This window comes from Bombina bombina, chromosome 1 (assembly GCF_027579735.1).
Source record: "Bombina bombina isolate aBomBom1 chromosome 1, aBomBom1.pri, whole genome shotgun sequence".
Taxonomy (NCBI): Eukaryota; Metazoa; Chordata; class Amphibia; order Anura; family Bombinatoridae; genus Bombina; species Bombina bombina.
In genome coordinates, this window is record NC_069499.1 from 637,010,748 (window position 1) to 637,028,598 (window position 17,851).

Genomic DNA, 17,851 nt, shown 5'->3' on the forward strand with positions numbered 1-17,851 from the left:
GGCCTTTGTTTACAAATACACACGTCTGATTTGTATATGTGTTTATAAGTGTTCAGGCATTTTCATTAAACTATAAAGAAGTTCTAGAGCGTAATTGATTATTGGGAAATATCTGATAAATGTAATATAATTGTGAAAATACTTACAGGGGCATTCAAATACCTCCTGCATTCATGTAAAATTTGATTGTACCTCTCTATCTTAAATGGGGCAAAAAGATCTGTAAACCTATGTTTTCAAAATGCTGCAAATTACCTTAACACATATTTCTAACTGGAATTAACTTTTTACCCTCTTTAGAGATTCTGTTTTGTGTTTAAATTGCAAAATGAAAGCGTTTAGGGCTGGGTTTCATTCTAGTAAACTAGTAGTAACATCATAAAATATCCTTAGACTTTAATTGGGATATTTATTGTTCCTACCAGTTAATAAGGTTTACATCTGAAATTTAAACTAACCCTTAGTTCTGAAGCTGATGTGAATGCTGCACACTGCCATATTCTGGTGTGGGAAAATATTTCCTTTCGAATTGATCCAGCCTCTCATAAACATGCAGCTGGTATATCAATGCTATAAGCAAGGGCAAGTTCAGATTATTTATTTATCTTAAGATCTCTTTTTTGAGTATGGATTTATAGTTTCAGTCACAGGTAATGACGTTTACTAGTCTTATTGTTTTATAATAACTTATTTATAAGAAAAGAAGAAACAAGTATTAAAGAAATACAGTAAATACATAGCCTTCAAGTCATTAGGCAGATTTCAGAAGAAAAAAAAAGTTTGACAGAGAGGGGCAGTTGTGACAGCTGAGAGCTAGCTTTTTTCTCTGTAATGCTCGCAGTCTGTCACCATTCCCTGCCTTAAATAGTTTATAATCATCAGAGAGTCATGTGACTGGGTATATGTGACCTCATTCTCAGGCTAGAGCCAGGTGACATCACCTCACAAGGCATGATGGGAATGTGAAGTATCTTAAAGAACAATAAAACTGTTTCACACACAGTAAAGATGTTCCCACGGTCTGTCAGAACAACTGAGGAGAGTGACACACTGGAGAAGCCCTCTGTTATATTGGCAGGGGGTTAGATTCACTAAAGTTCAGGGGAACTCAAAGACCTCACAGGGTCAGTCCTCTCTAAATTCAATAAAAGAGGGGAATGAACCTGGAACTTCTGGAAATCTGTTTCATGCCCAGGTTTAATAAAATTCTATGTGGCACTGCTAAATCCTGTCAATCAGAAGAAAATGCAATGTTTGTGTAGTTGAACTTGTGTACACTTATAGATTGTTGTACATATTAGTTTATCAAGACTGTCTTGTATTTCAAGGCAACGTTACACATATATATATATATTTATAATATAATCTTACATATATATATATTTATTATATATATATATATATATATATATATATATATATATATATATATATATATATATACATACACAGGGAGTGCAGAATTATTAGGCAAGTTGTATTTTTGAGGATTCATTTTATTATTGAACAACAACCATGTTCTCAATGAACCCAAAAAACTCATTAATATCAAAGCTGAATATTTTTGGAAGTAGTTTTTAGTTTGTTTTTAGTTTTAGCTATTTTAGGGGGATATCTGTGTGTGCAGGTGACTATTACTGTGCATAATTATTAGGCAACTTAACAAAAAACAAATATATACCCATTTCAATTATTTATTTTTACCAGTGAAACCAATATAACATCTCAACATTCACAAATATACATTTCTGACATTCAAAAACAAAACAAAAACAAATCAGTGACCAATATAGCCACCTTTCTTTGCAAGGACACTCAAAAGCCTGCCATCCATGGATTCTGTCAGTGTTTTGATCTGTTCACCATCAACATTGCGTGCAGCAGCAACCACAGCCTCCCAGACACTGTTCAGAGAGGTGTACTGTTTTCCCTCCTTGTAAATCTCACATTTGATGATGGACCACAGGTTCTCAATGGGGTTCAGATCAGGTGAACAAGGAGGCCATGTCATTAGATTTTCTTCTTTTATACCCTTTCTTGCCAGCCACGCTGTGGAGTACTTGGACGCGTGTGATGGAGCATTGTCCTGCATGAAAATCATGTTTTTCTTGAAGGATGCAGACTTCTTCCTGTACCACTGCTTGAAGAAGGCGTTTTCCAGAAACTGGCAGTAGTACTGGGAGTTGAGCTTGACTCCATCCTCAACCCGAAAAGGCCCCACAAGCTCATCTTTGATGATACCAGCCCAAACCAGTACTCCACCTCCACCTTGCTGGCGTCTGCCCTTTACCAATCCAGCCACGGGCCCATCCATCTGGCCCATCAAGACTCACTCTCATTTCATCAGTCCATAAAACCTTAGAAAAATCAGTCTTGAGATATTTCTTGGCCCAGTCTTGACGTTTCAGCTTGTGTGTCTTGTTCAGTGGTGGTCGTCTTTCAGCCTTTCTTACCTTGGCCATGTCTCTGAGTATTGCACACCTTGTGCTTTTGGGCACTCCAGTGATGTTGCAGCTCTGAAATATGGCCAAACTGGTGGCAAGTGGCATCTTGGCAGCTGCACGCTTGACTTTTCTCAGTTCATGGGCAGTTATTTTGCGCCTTGGTTTTTCCACACGCTTCTTGCGACCCTGTTGACTATTTTGAATGAAACGCTTGATTGTTCGATGATCACGCTTCAGAAGCTTTGCAATTTTAAGAGTGCTGCATCCCTCTGCAAGATATCTCACTATTTTTGACTTTTCTGAGCCTGTCAAGTCCTTCTTTTGACCCATTTTGCCAAAGGAAAGGAAGTTGCCTAATAATTATGCACACCTGATATAGGGTGTTGATGTCATTAGACCACACCCCTTCTCATTACAGAGATGCACATCACCTAATGTGCTTAATTGGTAGTAGGCTTTCGAGCCTATACAGCTTGGAGTAAGACAACATGCATAAAGAGGATGATGTGGTCAAAATACTAATTTGCCTAATAATTCTGCACCCCCTGTATATATAATCCACTGTATCTGCATATGATTAGTAACTCCTAAAGAATCAAATTTCTTAATGAATATTGTAAAAGCGACGAGAAAACATATATGTTCAGGGAATGCCCTTGTCCAACCCAATGACAATGAAAGACCTATTTTAAATGCAATAAAACGCAAACCAAAATAATTTACTAAATACAATGCTAGAAAGCTGTACATTATACTGTATGCCACTTGCCTTTCATTCCCATTTAGATTATGAATAGAAAGCTTTAATGTAAGATTTACCTTTATTGAATATCATAACACCTCTCTGTTAGGCCATGTAGACCTACAGAATGTTAATGAATCTATATCACCCACAGGCAGGAGTAGAACACATTCAGTTTATCAGGGTCACACACACACTGACTAGTCTGTCAGTGTTACACACTCAGGAAAGAGGCTCTCCGAGTCTGTCAGTGCCTCACACATAGGTGACACAGGTTCCCACAGTCTGTTAGTGTCACACATATGAATGCTTCCTGTTTAAGTAGAAATCAGAATGATAGGCTTATGTGTTCCTCTGAAGGTTTAAACATACACAAACAAAAGAACAGTTTGGATTTTTTAATTGTTTCTTGAAACATAGGAATGAGTTAAAATCAATGAAGAATAAGAGGTGTTAACATCACCCTACTTTTTCTAGAAGAGAGAACGTGTGAATGTGAGAGGGAGAGCTAGAGAAAGTGTTTCAACACCAGATAAATACAGGGCAGGCAGGAAGAGAGAAGACGTCTATACTCCCCTCTGTTCTATTGAGTTAGATAGACGGAGAATGAGGATGAGCATATGAGATCAACTTAAAGAGACGGGGTCTAGATGATAGAAATGAAGGAAGGGAGCAAGGAGTCAAGATAGTAACAAAGCGGAAAAGGAAACGGCAGCAAAACCATCTTAGAGACCTGAGGGGATATTAAGAGAGAGACAGGTCAGATACACTGGGCTAATCAGGCTCCTGGGAGGTGTCCTCATGTTCACAGTGAATGTCTCCTCATCGATGTCTTATCACAGACCCCCAAATACTGCAACCCACAAGCGACAGCTGACTCCACATAGGACCGTCAGAGAGAGGTATGAGAGGTGATAAAACAGCTAGACAGTCAAGGAGTAGTGGGGGTGAGCAAGGAGAAGTAAACAGACAGGTAGGGGTGCAGGGCAGAGAATAGGGGATATGGGCAGATAGCTGTTATTTGGGTTGCTTGGAGATGGGGGCACAGATAACAGAAGGGTACAGCAAGCAGCTCTGAGAGATAATGGCAGAATACTTATGTCTATAGAGCTATCAGATATAAAACAATGTTTACAGATGTGACAGAGAGCAATATGAAGAAGCACTAAGTGAAAACCAGCAAGATGATATAGACAGTGGTAAGGAATGAATACATCAGAGACATATACAACAATGGGTATAAATGTAGGATAAAAAGCATTGGAAACATACAGCAATGGTGAGAGATGTAAAATGAATGATTATGAGATGTGCAGAGAGGGATAGCAGTGCTATGAGATAGGTATAGCAGTGCTGCTGATATATCCGTATATATGAGAGAGAGTACTGAGGAGCATGCACAAAGTGATACAGAGATAAGAGGTCCAGCGAGAGAAAGAACTGCAGGGACAGAGAAGTGCTTTGAAATATTGAGCTCTGCTTACACCTGTTGGGGAGGAAGCAGTGCTAAGAAGTTTAGGGTGGGTGCAGTGTTGAGATGCAAATGGAGAAACAAAGATACTGAGAGGTGCAGCGTGCAGTGCTGAGAGATGCAGCGTGCAGTGCTGAGGGATATAGAGTTTAATGCTGAAGGATGCAGAGTGCAGTGCTGAGAGATGCAGTGTTTAATGCTGAGAGATGCAGTGTTTAATGCTGAGAGATGCAGAGTTTAATGCTGAGAGATGCAGAGTTTAATGCTGAGAGATGCAGAGTTTAATGCTGAGAGATGCAGAGTTTAATGCTGAGAGATGCAGAGTTTAATGCTGAGAGATGCAGAGTTTAATGCTGAGATGCAGAGTTTAATACTGAGGGATGCAGAGTGCAGTGCTGAGAGATGCAGCATTTAATGCTGAGGGACGCAGAGTGCAGTGCTGAGAGATGCAGAGTTTAATGCTGAAGGATGCAGAGTGCAGGGCTGAGAGATGCAGAATTTAATGCTAAGAGATGCAGAGTGTTGTAGTGAGAGATGCTTAGAGCCGTACTGAGAGGTGGAGAGCATTACATGTCAGTAAATAGAGTTGGTTGGTGCACAGATTATTAAAGAATAATGCTGTATGTGCATATACATTAAGTTCATATAGTCTCACTCTTCCTGATGAGGCAATGCATAGCTGTACCTGCCCAGAAACCCGTCATTGTGTTTAATTAGACAGTGATTCCCTTTGATGGCACCAGTTAAACCGGCTGTGCAGCAGTCTCAGAATCCAGCTTCCAGCTGATTTCAGTGCAAATATATCCTATCACTATACTCAGTCACCCTCCTACTACATAGTTTGTCTGTTTAGATTGAATTGCTAGGTGGCTGTATCCAATTCCATTCCTGCCCCATCGTTTGTTCCTTTTTCATCCCTTTTCTCTTCTGTAACCATTCATTTTCCCCACTCTCATTTTATATTTCTGCCTCATTCTACGTACTAGCTTTGGGTGTTAGACATGTCTTTCCGTCATATCTCTAGGGAGCCACGAAAGATCACCTTACACAAAGGCTCCACAGGACTGGGCTTTAACATCGTGGGTGGTGAGGATGGGGAAGGCATCTTCGTATCCTTTATCCTGGCAGGAGGACCAGCTGACCTGAGTGGAGAGCTTCGTCGTGGGGACCGCATATTATCAGTAAGTTTTCTTGATAGACTTAATACTACTGTATGTCTGTATCCTGTATGTCTATCCTAAGTAGCATATCCCATCTATACATAGTAGGGGCATATTTTGGCCTATGCCCACTAGGCCTATACCTATGGCAGCACCACTTAAGTGGGGTGGGGTGAGTGGTAGTTCTGTGGCATATTGACTTCTGGATGTGTGAAATATTTGAGACAAATATGAGAACACTTTTAGGGGATGGGTGGGTCAAAGGGCAGCAGTACTGAAAGTAAATCTGGTGTTGAACTTGAGCCATAACAGTGTCTTATTTCCAGAAGTCTCTTTATAAAATTTTGTGGGGAAAAAAACCCTTGTATTTTAGTGTCTCATTGCCCTAATACCTGCTACATTTTCTTTTTTTTTTTAAATCTTGTTCATTATGTTTGTCTAAAAACAAACTATAGACTTGATTTTGCTGTTGCTTTGTTACTTTTCCTATTTTTCCCATTGTGCTAGGCATTGTAATTTTTCAGTATGGAAGTGATGGCAACCACATTGATTGAAAGGGCTACATAAAAGCTCTTGAGTCTTAACAAGGGTTGTTTGTTACTTTTGAGACTTCAAATGGGCAACCACTGTACTAGTTTTAACATTTTTATTTTTAGATTTAGGTCACAAATGTTTAATTCACTGTATCTGCATAGGAAAGTTTTTTTAATTAAAAAAAAGGTTACTTATGGGGTAATACAGGATCTATTTTGGTTTTTTAAGGTTAGGCTATTTCCTGAATTAGAACATGACACAGATGTATTTGTGATAAACAAACCACAGTCTGCATATATGTTAGTAAACAGACTTCCTGTATTAAATTGCAATATATCAATTGATATGTTTTTTATTAGATTTTTTCTGTTTAACTACCTAGTGCTACCAATAATTGAAAGTTTTTTTTCTTAGCAGTACGTGACAGTAGAAAAAGTCTAAGCATGTTAAAGGGAATTCACATCAATATGTTTATATTATGTTTCTGAACTTCTTGAGCATCATTTTTTATTGGAGTATACTGAAGCCATAGAAATTGTTTTGTACTAATGTATTAACTAATGTATTTTCTTACTTTGTGGAATAGAATAACTACTGCACAAGTTTATATTTTATTTATTTTGGCTTCCTACAAAAAAAATTTTTTGCGCCGCCCCCCCCACAATCTCTTATATTCAAATGGTTTTACTCTTATGGTTTCTTTCAATGTAGGTAAATGGAGTAAATCTGCGCAGTGCAACACATGAGCAGGCGGCAGCAGCGCTAAAAAGGGCAGGGCAGACTGTGACAATAGTGGCACAATACCGACCAGAAGGTGAGTACAGTAGGGTGCCTGGGTCAAATACGTCTAGGACAGGCACAGCTGTATTTAGCAATGAACATTAATATTAGTATACAACCAGCCATTATATACACAAATATGTACAGGACAGGGTAAATGTATATACAGATGAACAGTCATATAGAATTCTGTACACATAAATATGTATGTTGCTGGACGTGGGACTTAGCATTGTACAGTATATGCATTTATGTTTATCCATAGATGTGTAAAGCAATGCATGTATTTAACTATGTGACTAGACATGTTTATATAGCAGTAGATTTATAAATACAAAAACGGATTATATAGCAACTATATAGAAGTGGTATCTATCCATTTATCTATCTATATGTAAAAAATTGAGTTTGATGACCGTAAAGATCAGGAGGCTCCTTCTAGTTTGTACATACTGCTGTCTAAAGTGTCTGATTAATTCCCTTAGGATCGCTTTATGCATATCCCATTCATACTTGAACTATTGTATTGCATTGCTCAATGCCATTTATGTTGGAAGGCTGTTCCATGTATCAACACCCATGTCTGTAGTGTTTGTGAATATCGCTCCTTAACCTGCAGATGTACTAAAGCAAATTATTATGACTTTTTTGTTTTCTTGAATCTTATCATGATTTAGAAAGAGCATTTCATTTTTAAAAAAATACCAATTTACTTCCACTAACAAAATGTGCACAATATTTTTATATTTACACTTTTTGATTCACCAGCTCCAACTGAGCATGTGTAAGAATTCACAGAATATATGTATATGCATTTGTGATTGGTTTATGGCTGTCACATGATGCAGTGAGAGTGGAAATAGACAACTTTGAAATTTGTCAGAAAAAAAATCTACTAATTTGAAGTTCAGACATTGGGGCCTATTTATCAAGCTCCGTCTAAAGACCTCTGCTCCATAACCTGTCCGGCTGCTCTGAGGAGGGGGACAGACATTGCGGGAAATCAACCTGATCGAATAAGATTGGGTTGATTGACACCCCCTGCTAGCGGCCAGGGGGTGGCGTTGCACCAGCAGTTCACAAGAGCTGCTGGTGCAATGCTGAATGTGGAGAGCGTATTGCTCTCCGCATTCAGCGATGTCTGTCGGACATGATCCACTGATCAGATCATGTCCGACAGAGCGTTGATAAATCGGCCCCTAAGTGCTATTGCATTGTGTTGTTATCATGCTTTGTTGAATATGCAAATCTACTGTATTTACTGGTCCTTTAAATTCCTTAGTTCATTATAAAGTTTATCATTGGCTCTTCCTCCAAGCTATAAATATAATAGTTATTCTTAAAATTAGATTTCTCTTGTAAAGATGTATCCAGTCCACGGGTTCATCCATTACTTGTGGGATATTCTCCTTCCCAACAGGAAGTTGCAAGAGGACACCCACAGCAGAGCTGTCTATATAGCTCCTCCCCTAACTGCCACCCCCAGTCATTCTCTTGCAACTCTCAACAAGAAAGGAAGTATCAAGAGATATGTGGTGACTTAGTATAGTTTTTACCTTCAATCAAGAGTTTGTTATTTTTAAATGGTACCAGCGTTGTACTGTTTTACTCTCAGGCAGAAATTGGAAGAAGAATCTGCCTGGAGGTTGATGATCTTAGCAGTTTGTAACTAAGGTCCATTGCTGTTCTCACACATAACTGAAGAGTATGGAAAGAAAACTTCAGTTGGGGGGACGGTCTGCAGATCACCTGCTTTGAGGTATGTTCAGTATATTTTTTTCTAGAGAGATGATAAGGTCTAGAAAATGCTGACAGTGCCTGGTATATTTGAGGTAAGCCTGATACAGTGATTTAACAACGACTGGGATCATGCTTACAAGATAAGGGTAATATTCATGTTAATTCTCATATTACTTAGTGAAAAAACGTTTTTTCTCAGAGGGTGATAAATCTTTATTTGGCTAGTTTTCCACATGGCTTGTTAGATTACTCCTAGGAGTACTTTTTTAAGGCCCTCTGACGTTGAGTGCGCATTGGGAGGGGCCTATTTTCGCGCACTTTATGCGCAGTTGATATTCAGACTGAGACATCCAGCTTCCCTAAAGGAGTTCTCTGGCATCTAGGACCACTATAGAGGGTTTTTTTCCTGCAAAAATCGTGTTTAAGGGCAGGTAGGAGCCACAGCAGAGCTGTGGCAGTGTGTTTGACTGTTTTTTAACGGTTTTACCGTTTTTCTTATCCGGTTTGGGGCCTAAGGGCTTAATCATCCATTTACAAGTGGGTGCAATGCTGCTTTAGTCTCTTATACACACTGTAAAAAATTTGTAGAGTTTACTACTTTTTAACACTGTTTTGCAGTTTATGTGGTAGTTTTTTTTCTCTTAAAGGCACAGTACCATTTTTGTTTAATTGCTTTTTCACATTTATTAAAGTGTTTTCCAAGCTTGCTGATCTCATTACTAGTCTGTTAAACATGTCTGACATAGAGGAAACTCCTTGTTCATTATGTTTAGAAGCTATTGTGGAACCCCCTCTTAGAATGTGTACCAAATGCACTGACCTTTCTATAAGTTATAAAGACCATATTATAGCTTTTAAAGATTTATCACCAGAGGTTTCTCAGACTGACAAAAGGGAGGTTAAACCACCTAGCTCTCCCAATGTGTCAGAACCTATATCTCCCGCGCAAGTGACGCCAAGTACATCTGGCGCGTGCAATGCGTTTACCTTATAAGACATGGCGGCAGTTATGAATCATACCCTCACAGAGGTATTGTCCAAACTGCCAGGGTTACAAGGAAAGCGAGACAGCTCTGGGGCTAGAACAAATACAGAGCTTTCTGACGCTTTAGTAGCTATGTCTGATATACCCTCACAATGTACAGAAGCCGAAGCAGGAGAGCTTCTATCTGTGGGTGACATTTCTGATTCAGGGAAGGCGTTACTTCAGTCGGACTCTGAAATGACAGCATTTAAATTTTAAGCTTGAACACCTCCGCTTGTTGCTCAGGGAGGTTTTAGCGACTCTGGATGACTGTGACACCATTGTAGTCCCAGAAAAATTTTGTAAAATGGACAAATACTTTGCAGTGCCTGTTTACACTGATGTTTTTCACAATCCCTAAGAGGTTTTCAGAAATTATTACGAAGGAATGGGATAGACCAGGTGTACTGTTCTCTCCCCCTCCTGCTTTTAAAAAGATGTTTCCCATAGATACCGCTACACGGGACTCGTGGCAGACGGTCCCTAAGGTGGAGGGAGCAGTCTCTACCCTAGCTAAGCATACAACTATCGCCGTCGAGGACTGTTGTGCTTTCCTAGATCCAATGGATAAAAAATTAGAGGGTTTCCTTAAGAAAATCTTTATACAAGAAGTTTTATTCTCCAGCCTCTTGCATGCACTGCACCCAGTCACTGCTGCAGCGGCTTTCTGGTTCGAGTCTCTTGAGGAGGCTCTACAGGTGGAGACCCCGTTGGATGATATCCTAGACAGGCTTAAAGCTCTTAAGTTAGCCAATTCATTTATTTCTGACGCCGTTTTTCATTTAACAAAGCTAACGGCTAAGAATTTAGGTTTTGCCATTCAGGCGTGTAGGGCGCTATGGCTTAAGTCCTGGTCAGCTGACGTTACTTCAAAGTCTAAGCTTCTCAACATCCCCTTCAAAGGGCAGACCCTATTCGGGCCTGGACTGAAGGAGATCATTTCTGATATTACTGGAGGAAAAGGCCACGCCCTTCCCCAGGATAGGTCCAACAAATTAAGGACCAAACAGACTAATTTTCGTTCCTTTTAAAACTTCAAGAGTGGCGCAGCTTCAACTTCCTCTACTGCAAAACAAGAGGGAACGTTTGCCCAGTCCAAGCCAGTCTGGAGACCTAACCAGGCTTGGAACAAGGGAAAGCAGGCCAAAAAACCTGCTGCTGCCTCTAAGACAGCATGAAGGAGTAGCCCCCGATCCGGGACCGGATCTAGTTGGGGGCAGACTTTCTCTCTTCGCCCAGGCTTGGGCAGGAGACGTCCAGGATCCCTGGGCTCTGGAGATTGTTTCCCAGGGATATCTTCTGGATTTCAAAGCCTCATCTCCAAAAAGAGAGAGGCATTCTTACGTTGCGTTCAAGACCTTCTGGTTATGGGAGTGATCCACCCAGTTCCAAGGGAGGAACAGGGGCAGGGATTCTATTCAAATCAGTTTATAGGGAACTTTCCTACCAATCTTGGATCTCAAGATCCTAAACAAATTTCTCAGGGTCCCATCCTTCAAGATGGAGACTATTCGAACCATCCTACCTATGATCCAGGAGGGTCAATATATGACTACCGTGGACTTAAAGGATGCTTATCTCCACATTCCGATACACAGAGATCATCATCGGTTTCTCAGGTTTGCCTTCCTAGACAGGCATTAATAGTTTGTGGCTCTTCCCTTCGGGTTGGCCACGGCACCAAGAATCTTTACGAAGGTTCTAGGGTCCTTACTGGCGGTTCTAAGGCCACGAGGCATAGTGGTGGCTCCTTACCTAGACGACATTCTGATACAGGCGTCGACTTTTCATATCGCCAAGTCCCATACGGACATTGTTCTGGCATTCCTGAGGTCTCACGGGTGGAAGGTGAACGAAGAAAAGAGTTCTCTCTCCCCTCTCACAGGAGTTTCCTTCCTAGGAACTTTGATAGATTCAGTAGAAATGAAGATTTTTCTGACAGAGGTCAGGTTGTCAAAGCTTCTAACTTCCTGCCGTGCTCTTTATTCCACTTCTCAGCCGTCAGTGGCTCAGTGTATGGAAGTAATCGGCTTAATGGTAGCGGCAATGGACATAGTTACGTTTGCTCGCCTACATCTCAGACCACTGCAACTTTGCATGCCCAATCAGTGGAATGGGGATTACACAGATTTGTCCCCTCGGCTAAATCTGGATCAAGAGACCAGGGATTCTCTTCTCTGGTGGCTATCTCGGGTCCATCTGTCCAGGGGAATGAGTTTCCGCAGGCCAGAATGGACTATAGTGACGACAGATGCCAACCTTCTGGGCTGGGGTGCAGTCTGGAACTCCCTGAAGGCTCAGGGTTCGTGGATTCAGGAGGAAGCCTTCCTTCCGATAAACTTTCTGGAACTAAGAGCGATATTCAATGCTCTTCAGGCTTGGCCTCAGCTAGCTGCGGTCAGGTTCATCAGATTTCAGTCGGACAACATCACGACTGTAGCCTATATCAACCATCAGGGGGGAACAAGGAGCCCCCTGGCAATGTTGGAGGTTTCAAAGATAATTCTATGGGCAGAGGTTCACTCTTGCCATCTCTCAGCTATCCATATCCCAGGAGTAGAGATCTGGGAGGCGGATTTCCTAAGTCGGCAGACTTTTCATCCGGAGGAGTGGGAGCTCCATCCGGAGGTATTTGCCCAGTTGATTCAACTATGGGGCAGGCCAGAACTGGATCTCATGGCGTCTCGTCAGAACGCCAAGCTTCCTCGTTACGGGTCCAGGTCCAGGGATCCCAAGGCAGCGCTGATAGATGCTCTAGCAGCGCCCTGGTCCTTCAGCCTGGCTTATGTGTTTCCACCGTTTCCTGTGCTCCCTCGTCTGATTGCCAAGATCAAGCAGGAGAGAGCTTCGGTGATTTTGATAGCTCCTGCGTGGCCACGCAGGACTTGGTATGCAGATCTAGTGGACATGTCATCCTTTCCACCATGGACTCTACCGCTAAGGCAGGACCTTCTACTTCAAGGTCCTTTCAAACATCCAAATCTAATTTCTCTGCGTCTGACTGCTTGGAGATTGAACGCTTGATTCTATCAAAGCGTGGTTTTTCCGAGTCGGTCATTGATACCTTAATTCAGGCTCGAAAGCCTGTCACTAGGAAAATCATTTCATAAGATATGGTGTAAATATCTTCATTGGTGTGAATCCAAGGGTTACTCATGGAGTAAAGTCAGGATTCCTAGAATCTTATCCTTTCTCCAAGAAGGATTGGAGAAGGGATTGTCAGCTAGTTCCTTAAAGGGACAGATTTCGGCTCTGTCTATTCTTTTGCACAAACGTCTGGCTGAGGTTCCAGACGTTCAGGCGTTTTGTCAGGCTTTAGTTAGAATCAAGCCTGTGTTTAAACCTGTTGCTCCGCCATAGAGTTTAAATTTAGTTCTTAAAGTACTTCAAGGGGTTCCGTTTGAACCTTTGTATTCCATAGATTTTAAACTTTTATCTTGGAAAGTTCTGTTTTTAGTAGCTATCTCCTCGGCTCGAAGAGTTTCGGAGTTATCTGCTTTACAGTGTGATTCCCCTTATCTGATTTTCCATGCAGATAAGGTAGTTTTGCATACCAAACCTGGGTTTCTTCCTAAGGTAGTATCTAATAAGAATATCAATCAGGAGATTGTTGTTCCTTCATTATGTCCTAATCCTTCCTCAAAGAAGGAACGTCTTTTACACAATCTTGATGTGGTACATGCTTTAAAGTTTTATTTACAAGCTACGAAGGATTTTCGTCAAACATCTGCTTTGTTTGTTGTCTACTCTGGACAGAGGAGAGGCCAAAAGGCTTCGGCAACTTCTCTTTCTTTTTGGCTGAGAAGCATAATCCGCTTAGCTTATGAGACTGCTGGCCAGCAGCCTCCTGAAAGAATTACAGCTCATTCCACTAGAGCGGTGGCTTCCACATGGGCTTTTAAAAATGAGGCCTCTGTTGAACAGATTTGTAAGGCGGCGACTTGGTCTTCGCTTCATACTTTTTCTAAATTCTACAAATTCGATACTTTTGCTTCTTCGGAGGCTATTTTTGGGAGAAATGTCTTACAGGCAGTGGTGCTTTCCGTTTAAGTTCCTGCCTTGTCCCTCCCTTCATCCGTGTCCTAAAGCTTTGGTATTGGTATCCCACAAGTAATGGATGAACCCGTGGACTGGATACACCTTTACAAGAGAAAACAAAATTTACGCTTACCTGATAAATTTATTTCTCTTGTGGTGTATCGAGTCCACGGCCCGCCCTGTCATTTTAAGGCAGGTGTTTTTTATTTTTAAACTACAGTCACCACTGCACCCTATAGTTTCTCCTTTTTTCTTGCTTGTCTTCGGTCGAATGACTGGGGGTGGCAGTTAGGGGAGGAGCTATATAGACAGCTCTGCTGTGGGTGTCCTCTTGCAACTTCCTGTTGGGAAGGAGAATATCCCACAAGTAATTGATGAACCCGTGGACTGGATACACCACAAGAGAAATAAATTTATCAGGTAAGCATTAATTTTGTTTTTATTATAAAACATTAAAGGGATGTGAAACCCACCATTTTTTCGTTCATGGTTCAGATAGAGAATACAATTTTAAAAACGTTTTCAATTTACTTCTATTATCAAATTTGCATTGTTCACGTTATTCTTTGTTAAAGAGATATCCAGATAGGTAGCGTACACATGTCTGCAGCAGTACATGGCAGGAAATACCGATGCCATCTATTGCTCTTCCTTATGTATAACATTGTTGCGAAACTGCTGCCACATCGTGCTGCAGACACGTGCACACTCCTGAGCTTACCTTCCTGCTTTTCAACAAAGGATAACAAGAAAAAGAAGAAAATTTGACAATAGAAGTAAATTGGAAAGTTGTCTAAAATTTGAATGTGCTGTCTGAATCATGAAAGAAAAATGTGGGGTTTTATGTCCCTTTAACACCCAATGTCAAATGAAAGGAGCACATCATGTTGTACCTGAATGATCAAAAAGAGAGAAAAAAAAAGATTGTAATTTTATACTGTCTTAAACAGGGGTATTTAATTGCTTACAAATAGCTCCTTCACCTTTTATTTTCTCATTTGAAATAGCTGATTTTGGCTGTTGTATCCGACCTATACCGAATATTTCTGAACTTAAAGGACCAGTAAATACAAACAAACGCATGATAACAACACAATGCTATAGCACTTAGTCTGAACTTCAAATAAGTAGTAGATTTTTTTTTCTGAAATATTTCAGTTATGTCTATTTCCACTCCCACTGCATCATGTGACAGCCATCAGCCAATCACAAATGCATATACATATATTCTGTGAATTCTTGCACATGCTCAGTAGGAGCTGGTGACTCAAAAAGTGTAAATATAAAAAGAATGTGCACATTTTGTTAATGAAAGTAAATGGGAAAGTTGTTTAAAATTGCTGCTCTTTCCGAATCATGAAAGTTTTATTTTGACTTGGGTGTCGTTCTGGTTACAAAAAAATACCATGTAAACAAGAAGGTTTAGATAAAATAATGCTCCCAGTGGGGGGCTGTGACAGAGATGTACTAAAATTTTCATTTTCTATTGTTCTCTCTATATATTGGTGTGTGAGAAAACAGTGATAAATAAGATAAGGAAGACTTTGTGTAAATAACTAGACAGATAAGCTAATTAGGTCTCTCAATACAAGCTCAGCTCATTTTATTTGGTTATGGTTTCATTTAGCAGTAACAACTATTTCATATACAAACATATACCTAAATGGGAATTTCCTCTACGTTTAAAACTCTGCAGCTGGTATAACGTGTCATTGGAAATACATTAAGGGGAAACCAATTTTACAATACACTGTCCCTGTAAGGTATGACTGCTGATCTGAAGTGCTAATTCACAAACCCTTTTCTTTCACCCGAGGAAACGGTCTGTTGACTGATAAACGCATTGTGAGTTCTTAAGTGTAAATAATACACTTTTGTTTTTATAAGTGTATCTGAGTTTTATCTGGGGTTGGAATGCCATCCTGTCTCTGGTAGCTGTTTGGGAACACAAGCCAGCTTCATCTTAGAGTCCCCTGATCTCCGTAATTGATACAAATCTTTTCTGGAAATGAATTTCCCACAATACTCCTTTTACCATTCCATTTGGCTTTTGGAGGTCTGCTGATTGCAGGAGTGTGAGCTAGCTGGACAACTCTGATGTTCCAGCCTGCCTGTACTGCACAATTCAGTGCTCTACGTTTGTGAGTATAACACTTGTTGTTTGTATATTGGGGTGAGCGTGTGTGCAAACGTATTTCACCATTAGAGCGCCCTCTTTTTCTTTTTCACGCTCCAGATTACACTTTTTTCCCAGCACGGGTTAGCTTAATTAAAGAGGAAGCAGCACCACATTGGGACTTTATTATTATTTTATTCCTTTAATATATTGGGATTCCTATTATATTATATTTTCTCTTGTTAAGTGTGTTCAGTCCACGGGTCATCCATTACTTATGGGATATATTCTCCTTCCCAACAGGAAGGAGAATATATCCCATAAGTAATGGATGACCCGTGGACTGAACACACTACTAGAGAAATAAATTTATCAGGTAAGCATAAATTATGTTTTTTTATATAAACGTTCGCATTTCGTTTTCTTTTTATATATTACGGTATTTGTTTATTTTGGCGCACATAGTTTCTAGGGGCTTTTCCCCTAGTATGTTTAAATTTTTGGTTTTATATCCTTTTAACCTGCGCATTACACCGTGCTTGAAAGGAAGCACAAGGCTCACAGTGGTGTCAGCTAGTATATAAAGCCGCTGCCGGGGCTGCAAAGTCAAGGCTCTTATATAATGTGTTGAGATAGCAGATTGTTTGCAGAACCAAGGGTGTGATCTGAGGTATGATGTGGGTATGTGGCTTACAGAGAAGCTGGAGGGCCAGAGGTCTATTCTGAAGTCTGATGTGGAACAGGTGGGTGATGGAATTCTTAGATCTAATGGGGGTTTGTTGATTGTTCTAACAAGGTCTGATCTTATTAATAAAATATTGAATTCATTTTTTCTCATTCCTTAGTACTACCAAATGCATGTTAAAAGTGCCTGTGTAGCAGTGTTAATTTCGTCGACTAAAACTAGACTAAAATGAGCATAAAACTATAGAAATTCTGAGGACTAAAATACGACTAAAACTAAAATGGCATTTTAGTCAATAGACTAAAACTAAAACTAAATTTATGCTTACCTGATACATTTCTTTCTTTCTTGACATAAGTCCACGGATCATATTAATTACTGTTGGGAATATCACTCCTGGCCAGCAGGAGGAGGCAAAGAGCACCACAGCAAAGCTGTTAAATATCACTTCCCTTCCCACAACCCCCAGTCATTTGACCGAAGGAAAAAGAGAGAAAGGAAGTAACACAAGGTGCAAAGGTGCCTGAGATTTATAAACAAAAAGACTGTCTGAATAAACAGGGCGGGCCGTGGACTTATTGTGTCAAGAAATAAATAAATTTATCAGGTAAGCATAAATTTTGTTTTCTTTCTAATGACACGATGAGTCCACGGATCATCATTAATTACTGTTGGAAATCAATACCCAAGCTAGAGTACACAAATGATAAGGGAGGGCAAGACAGGCACCTAAGCAGAAGGCACCACCACTTGAAGAACCCTTCTACCAGAAAAATCCGCAGACAAGACCAACTACCAATCTTGCCTTGCAATGCTGAACATCAAAAGCTTCTTTCTTGAAAATCCAAGAAGCAGATACAGCCCTAAAGAAAAGAGCTGTAATTTTCTCAAGAGGCTGATATCCAGCAGTCTCATAACCAAACGAAGTATACTTCCAACCAAAGAAAAAAAGAAGTAACTGTCCCAGAAAAAACAGAACAGAAACAGAAAACTGGCGAAAATCCTTAGTCGCCTGTAGACTGAGATTAAGAGCGTGCACAACATGCAAGTTGTGCCACTAACGTTCCATATGATAAAAAGGACATAGACAAGGAACAACAACTCCCTATGAAGAAAC

At 40.3% G+C, this 17,851-nt stretch overlaps 1 protein-coding gene across 5 annotated transcripts in view; it reads left to right on the top strand.

The window, feature by feature from the left end:
* The window catches only part of DLG3 (discs large MAGUK scaffold protein 3), a 482,093-nt gene that overhangs the window by 221,714 nt on the left and 242,528 nt on the right, over nt 1-17,851 (top strand). For 4 of the 5 annotated variants that reach the window (XM_053699068.1, XM_053699069.1, XM_053699070.1 and 1 more), the window contains 2 exons: nt 5,682-5,838; nt 7,063-7,165. In XM_053699068.1, coding sequence (XP_053555043.1) covers nt 5,682-5,838; nt 7,063-7,165 — 260 coding nt within the window. Of the gene's footprint in view, nt 1-5,504; nt 5,839-7,062; nt 7,166-17,851 lie in introns of those variants that run through there. The other variant, XM_053699072.1, reaches the window with a different exon arrangement.